This window comes from Micropterus salmoides, unplaced genomic scaffold, assembly GCF_014851395.1.
Source record: "Micropterus salmoides isolate LMB-PRFRI ecotype aquatic unplaced genomic scaffold, ASM1485139v1 Ms_hic_scaffold_3, whole genome shotgun sequence".
NCBI classification, from domain to species: Eukaryota; Metazoa; Chordata; class Actinopteri; order Centrarchiformes; family Centrarchidae; genus Micropterus; species Micropterus salmoides.
This window is the reverse complement of record NW_024042261.1, coordinates 20,131,245-20,139,266: the sequence shown is the minus strand read 5'-3', so window position 1 is coordinate 20,139,266 and position 8,022 is coordinate 20,131,245. Positions and strand designations below refer to the sequence as shown.

Genomic DNA, 8,022 nt, shown 5'->3' with positions numbered 1-8,022 from the left:
GCCCAGAGCAAAGGGATGCATCGTCCTTTACACAGTATAGGTTTTGGGGAACAGAGATCCTCTGTCAGCCTTGACTGAACATTCCAGGAGAGGAGAGGAACAACAAGAGGGGGAAAACACTAACACAATCTCACAGCTCTGACCTAAACCCTAGTAAATGTGGACAGACTAACATAAGGAGTATAGGAGAGGAAAGGTTAAGGATAAAAAACACAACACATATATATCTATACAACATAACAATAATAGTAATAATAATAATATTAATTTTCTGTCATAACAGTACTTTTTTGCACCCAGCTTAAAAAAATTAATTGAAATTTGTAAAGTCTTTCTTTCTCTATAAGCCTCTCTACAATTTCTCCTGAGTTTTGCAGGTGACTTGTGCTTATATGTAATGTGACCTGATTCTGAGGGTCAGAGGTCACTCTGACTATTAGTTTATATTTAAAAATGTCAAATATATTTATTACAGGATGATAGAATACTTGGTGGCAAAGCAGCAAATATTTATTTTCACTGTGAGTGAAAAGATCTGTGATAATTCTCCTGAAACAAATCCTTTGGTTTTTAATCAACAACCGTAATCAGTTCCATTTCATTCAGTCTTAAATCTAAACTGAAAATATTTTAGTCACACTTTTGTGTGATGGCATTAAAATGAATAAAAATCTGATTTATTCCTCATTTAGTCCGAACATTATATTTGTATTAATCCAACCCTGTAGAACAGCGTGTTTATTTGCTGTCATCTTATGTCTTGTCTGTATGACTGTAAGTCTATATACAGGAAAGTGTGTACTGTATGTGGGAAACACACTTTTCAGCGACCACAACACCATCAGCAGAAATAACAACAAAACAGTCTAGGGGCGAGCTGCTTGTGTCCGCTGAGTGTGTTGGTGAAATTCAATTTCCTATCCGATCATGAGAAATGCTTCAAAGAAAAAGTGAGAGTAGCGGAGGTTTTCATGACGAGAGAGGAGCTGTGGATGAGAAATCAGGATTTGAGGTGGATTCCCCTGAGAGAAGGATGCAAAAAAATGGGGAAATTAAGTATGACAGGGTGAGGGAGGATAACCAGAATGAAGAATATAGAGTGAGAAATGAGGAGGGGCTGCACAGAATGGGGATAATGCCAGGACTGAGAAAGAGGAGATGAAATGAGCCAAAAAATGTGAAAAGGCTGTTGTCACTCTGCAGTGACGATAAAAGAGGCAAATTGAAGGGGTGTGTGTGTGTGTGTGTGCATGTGCGCACGCCCATGTGTGCATTTGCACGTGAAGGTGCAAGGTTAAAAGGGTGGCAGCACAGCCTCAAAATTGTTATTTTGCTTCATCTTCAGGTAAATGGGAAATACTTGTCAGTAATAACCCAGCATGGTATGTGAGTGTGTGTGTTTGCGTGTGAAAGAGCATAAGTGAGATGGGAAATAATGGGAAATGCTTGTCAGTGATGGCTCTGCATTAGAAGTGTTAGGTCCCCATGGATTGAAAAAGAGGGAGCCCAAATGACAAAAATCGCAGCTAGGAGTTTAACCCCGTAACTGCTGGTTTACAACAGGAGAGACTTCGCAGTGTGAACCTTCACAAACATCATCAGGTCAAAAATGTGTTTAATACTTACAAAACTAAAGATAAATTCACATCAGTCTCAGCTGGACTTTTAACGCTAAATATAAAATGCTATGCATCCATGCAACATGAGCATGTTTACATTCTCACTGTTAGCATGTTAGCACACTAAATTTAAAGCTTAAATGGTGTGTAGAGCCACTAACATTTACACCATTGTTGTGTGATGTAGCAATATTAATTTCTCATACCTGTACCTATACTGATGTTGAGTTCACAACACTGTGTACTGGCTGACAGGCCTGGGGCACCCACTGCCAGTGATTGTATTTTGGCTCCTAATAGCATTTGTAAGTTAAATGGTGAGTGTTTCATGAACTGACATTTATCTCAGTCTCAAATCAAGGTAATGCAGTAAATTTCGCACAGCTGCAGAGTATCTGTTTTTCAACAAGATGAAACACAAAATTATAAAAATGAACTTACTACTTTGTAATTTCTTTCTTCAAAAAATGTCAGAACACTTATCAACACCTGTAATCACACTTTACTCATATTATTATTATTGATATCTCAATAAAAACTACAGTATTGAAAACAAAGAAGAAAGCATAACTCGGTTTTATCCATTGAGGCCATTAATAGTTAAGTCCATAACAGGACGGCAGGTTGGCTGCAGTACATGGTACAGGAATAGGATCAGTGAATAAATAACCACACAGACAGAGCAGGTTCAGCATTGATGTTTTACTAGAAAAAGAAACCAAATGGAAAGACAAAACAAAAGCAAAAGAAGGAAAGAAACGGTGTGTTAAAGCCAGAGTGTTGACAGCCCAGCAGTCAGCTTTTTGCTGTCTATGCATGAAATCTCATATGCTGGAGGTGGCAAAGAAATAAACACAACAGTCTTGTGTATTGTTCAACTGCCTGATGTGTCTGGTGTGGTGATAGCTAGATCAGTGTTAGCTGTCTCTTAACAAATGTATCCACTGTAGAAACTGTTTCCATTATTTCTCTCATGGTGGATTGATGCAGTATACTCCTGCACTGATCCACTGGGCTGAGAGATTGATTGGAAACCGTCTACCTTGTTTGTTTCAACCATAAAAAAAGGGTTTGATATACTTGTTGTTTTGAGATATGTTTTTCTATATAGGCTGGAATACCTTTGATGCGGGACAGAGATGAGGTAAGTGTGGAAGTTTTTTCTGTTTTTTTTTTTTTTTTTTTGCGAAATGTTAAAGTTTACAACGTAAAAGGTATGAAAACAAAAATCAAGAAACCAAGAAACTCAGATTGTCAATTGGTGTCTCATGTTTCCAATTCATCTCTATCACATTATTTTGCAGCGTACCAGGGGAGAAAATAAAGTAATTTGTCTCTGCTGAGATGCACTTTGCACAGAGAGTTCTGTCTTACAGCGGGACAGGAGGGGAGACGAAAGCAGGAGGAACAAGGAAGAATTGAAAGGTGGGAGGTAGGGCATTGGAAATAAAACAGTAGAATTTAAAAACAAATACGTGGGAAGACTTGGGGCAGAAAATACAATATTTCATTACCACCTACATTATCACTGTATCATGACACAATCTCTATGTAAGTATCACCACTATGCTAATTTGTATTTAAAGAACTAAACAGCAACACTGTAATTTGAAAAAAATAATTTTTTTCTTTTCCTAATTGTTCCTCAGTTATTAATGCGATGTATATTTTTGGCTGGCAGTAAGTGGATGTGCCAAAACAGGCTGTTATACCGTAAATAACAGATTTTTTAATTTTTTTTAGAATTGATTGCTCTTGCCTGGCATGAGGGATCCAATCATGTCGCCAAAAAGTGCAAACCCCTGCTCAGTTTGAACTCGTGTTGGATTTCATTTGTCTCACATCTGGCGAGAAAACAAATAACAAAAAGCACTGAAGCAATATGAAATGCAACACAAATGCTACACTCTCCAAATGTCAGACAGCGCTGTTTCCCTAAAGTACAGTAATCACATCCTCTCCAGAGGCCTGCCTAAAGGAGATCTCATCGTATCAGCTTCAGTATTGAATACTGGCATCTGCATGCTGTAGCCCACCAACAGAAGATTTGGGAGTAAAAACATGGTTAGACAATGAAAAACAGTGAATATATACTCGTGATACAGACAGACAGGCAAAAATAAAAACGTCTGAACCTCTCATGGTGCTGGAGTGATCACTCTGAGCTGACCCTGTGTATGCAACAATGTGTGTGCGTGTGTTTCTACGCATGTGTCCGTGTGAGTGCCAGATGGACATTCAGTGTTGAGTAGGACACACATAGATGGTGGCATATCAATATTCTCAAGTTATCAAAAAACAGCCATATAACAGAATGTATGCCATGGCCTCTGACAATCTGTGATCAATGTTTTCTATAGTTCTCTATAGACGTATAGATATATATTTATTTGAATTATATATAATATGTAGATTTATAAAAAAGATTTGATCTTAATTACAAGTAGTGGCATTTTTCTTTCATATTCATTATTGCAATGAATTGTTATCTAAGATGATTAAAAAAGACAAGTGAGTTCTGTTTTGCTACGCAGTTATTTACAACAGTTTTAAAACGCAAGCTTTCTGATGTGGTATCTATCTCCGGGCCACTGGAAAAGACTGAGGATCTCAAATGATGACCAAACTGCCCTTTAGACTCATTACATTTAGAGAAATTGAAAATAACACCTGTAGGTCTTTAAGTAAAATGAAGCGCACACAGCATAGACCAGCAGTTCTCAACCTTATTATGGCCCTTGACACAAAGAGTTTACTACTCTAGTCGCCCTAGTGTGGGCAAAAGAATTCTGAACTTTGATTTTCCTTTTCAATTGCCCGGTTATTTGGATTAATTATTCAAGGGGCTGGATTTGTTTGCACAGGTGAACAGTTTTATCCAAAATGTTTTATCACCATATTTATTCCCATTTCCTCCATCATTCATGTTGCAAGCTTCTATAAGATCCCAGTGTTCAGGTTGAGAAGCACTTTGTAAGGTAGCCATATGAGATCTGCCCATGTGTTTTATTTTTTCTTTCCATGACTGAATATACAGTTTAAACCTCGCCTTTGTCACTCGGCAAAAAGTAATAATGAATTTGCTATTTAGCATTTCTACTGTCATGACGATGCTGTTGATGAAGGACTTCTTTAATTACTATTGTTTTTTTTTTCTTTTACAAACCCCTGTGAATTCTGTGGCCGAGATCAGCCACACGTATGTTTCGAGGTTACTTCTGTTCTATATTGGCTGATTATTTCTCGCTGGTTTGGGGCGAGAAGTCATTCTATATGCGTAGTAAGAAAGCATTTTCATTCAGTTTGAACAGTCCATGGCAAAGTAGCGAGTTTTTCTCAGTCTGAACGTTCAAGGTTACAGTTTTCTGGTCTTCTAAGGGTGATGATACCTGGCACTCAGTCTCTGCAGGCAAGTTAAAAGATGATGATGACCATGATGAAAACAATGTTTTGTAGTCTTAGTAAGGCGTTGTCGAGGGGTGTGGCTTGTTGGCCAACATCGTCCAATGAAGACAGCAGAAACAGATGTTCGTTGGTTGTCTTTTGTTTTTCTGTCAGCTGTGAACATCATCTTTATCACTATCATCATCATCATCCATTTTGTGGGCATGTTCACAGCTCGTAGTTCATTTAGGTCTGTGCTGGCTTTCCTGTTGGTTTGTCGATATCAGGATGGCATCCTTCCGAAAAATAATAAAACAAATGCTGCAGGCAAGTGTGATAGTCATAGTCGTCCTTTGTTTTTGTTTTTCTCCACTGTTCCCACGCCACAGTTTCCCTTGTCTCTTGTGAAATAAGTCAATGGCAGCAGGAAAGTGAGATGATGATGCGCATTGTGTTTGTGTATTCAAGTGTGTAAAAATGTGTGTTCAGTGTCTCTGATCTGAGTATTTGCATTTAAGTATATGTAATTATATGCATGTTTTATGTGTGTGATTATGTGTAAGCACATGTGGGTATGTGTGTGTGTCCTTTTCGAAGTCTATATGTTTGTGTGTCATTAAGGCACGGCAGGTGTTTTTGGTTTTCAGGGCAGTCCAGAGGAGACCACTGCAAGGCCGGGGTGTCGGAGGGAGGCGTGGCCAGCATGCACGGCTTTGGGGCAGTCTGGCGTTAAGACGCGGCCATTCTCCCCCACACTTCCTGTGATGGACAGACGGGCCTTGTTCCGCATGGCTTCAGAAAAAGACAGCTAATAAGAGATGAGATGGGAGGGGAGGACAGAGAAGAAGGTGGAGATGGCAGAGTGGAGATTCTGTTTGAAAAAAAAGATCATCTCACAGGCATCGAAATTGTACAAGAAAAATGCAACCACTCGCATAAAGACAGAAATTTCAATACGGACACATGCACAAAAAACGCTTATACATGCATGTGCTTGTACACTGTACACACGTAAGTTTATAATTTGATAGGTCTGAGGGTGCAATCACATGCATAGTTGAAACAATCGTTGAATTAGTTTTTCAAGCAAAGAGTGCAAAACATTTGTGGGTTCCAGCCTCTCAAATGTTTGGATTTTGCTGCTTGCCTGTTCTTTATATTATCATAAACTGAATATGTTTGTGCTTTAGATTGTTGGTTGGACAAAACAAACAATCTGAAGGTATTACTTTGGGTTTTAGGAAAATGTCATTATCATTTTTAACTTCTTTGACATTTTTGTGATTAAAATCTTAATTAAACATAAATGATGAAAAATGTTATTAGTTGCAGTCCCGATGAAGTAACTAAAAGTCACATGGACAGTAAACTACAACTGTCACTTGTTTACTGGAGAATAACAGAATTCACTCCAAGTGGCTTGGAAAAAAAGTGAGATTAGCATTTCCAGATATTCTTCGTACACTTGTTGTACGTCAAAGTTTGAATGGTGTTTTTCTGCCTGTTCAAACAAACTGAACTGGAGGTAGAAATGCTAAAGACTTCATTAGAATTACTTCAAACAGGTGTGAATGCACCCCAAACTACACATTCAAATCTCACTAAAAGGCTACCACACTGTGAAAATGCTACAGTAACAATTTTGCTGAAGGCAAAAGTAAATGAAAAGCAGGCAACAATCACCACAAATGTACATAGTAGACGAGAGGATGTGGGTCGTAGACATCTGCATTTCATAGGTGACCATGCATTTTTTTGGGTTCTGGGTTTCAGTAATCTGAAAAATTTGGGTGAGGATTTGAAAGGGATTTGGAAGGTGAGGACTTTGAAAAGACAAAAGGAAAGATTTATAGAGAGGGAGTCACTGGCTATACTGCTCAGAGTAGGGCGACACTTCACACAAACAGGCTACTCTGTGATGTTTCAGTTGTGCGGCTGCTGCCGGATGAAAACCTCATATTTCTGATCAGCCAAAAATCTGTATTGTCCAACTATAGTTAGAGGGTTTCCACATAAATCATAGGCAATCCAGAGAGAATAACCTCAGTTAAAGATGCTAGGAAAGAAAACATTGCTCACTTTCATCTTTAGTATCTGAAACATTGCAATTTGATGTTCTGCTTATAAGCTAATGGTCTTTATACAGTATCTAGTCTTGTAAAAGCCACTTTTGTATAATAATATTAAAAAGAGTAAGGTCTAGACATGCTCTATATGAAAAGTGCAATAACTTCTGTTATGAACTGGTGCTATATGAATGAATACATTATTTATATTTAGATGTACTATTTTTCATCTATAGAACAATTTAATCTGCATTTATAAACAGCCCCCTTAATGAGTGCTGTCATGCTGATGTACAACTCAATTAAAAACTAAAGAGAAAATATGGATAGACTTAGCTAAAGGAACATCTAAGACAATTTTCAAGGAACCTCTACTTGTTTTCAGATGTTTTAGACGGTATTATTGCAACTTCGAACTCATTTAGACGATTAAAGTTAAGTAAAATAGTACAGATAGAGTTTCAAAGCAGCCAGCTGTGGTAAATCATATATCTCATTTAGAGTTGGCACTGGTACCGTTGCACAGATAATGGCCAATATTTCATGTAGCTGTCTTTATTTTGGCTTCCTAGGTATTGATCCTGCTAATTACCTTAAGGCGATGATCAAATATGACCTTATAATGCCTTTGTAAGGTTGGTTAAGCAGATCATCAAATTGAAGTCCAGTGTTTCCTTTCACTTCAGTTAAGTGCTCTTTTACATCAATAAATGTGAGCCATGTTTTTACAACAACATCACTAAGTAGCCGTTATATATGATGTGTTTGCATCATCAATTATTCTTCTGCATTAACACTAAGTAACCAGGGTGTTTTGAATTTGTCAGGACTAGAATAAATCAGAGTCGCTATTTGGACCGTCTACAACAGAGGTGCACAACTCCATTTTATGGATGACACTTTAAAGGTACAATGTATGAATAAGAAACAGTGCAGAGTACTAGCTATCAGAA

At 37.8% G+C, this 8,022-nt stretch overlaps 1 protein-coding gene across 3 annotated transcripts in view; it reads right to left on the bottom strand.

The window, feature by feature from the left end:
- Window positions 1–2,301: 2,301 nt before the first annotated feature.
- The window catches only part of gria4a (glutamate receptor, ionotropic, AMPA 4a), a 121,695-nt gene continuing 115,974 nt past the window's right edge, over window positions 2,302–8,022 (bottom strand). For 2 of the 3 annotated variants that reach the window (XM_038693969.1, XM_038693965.1), the window contains exon 18: window positions 2,302–5,811. In XM_038693969.1, coding sequence (XP_038549897.1) covers window positions 5,647–5,811 — 165 coding nt within the window. In that variant the 3' untranslated portion in view covers window positions 2,302–5,646. The remainder of the gene's footprint in view (window positions 5,812–8,022) is intronic. The other variant, XM_038693966.1, reaches the window with a different exon arrangement.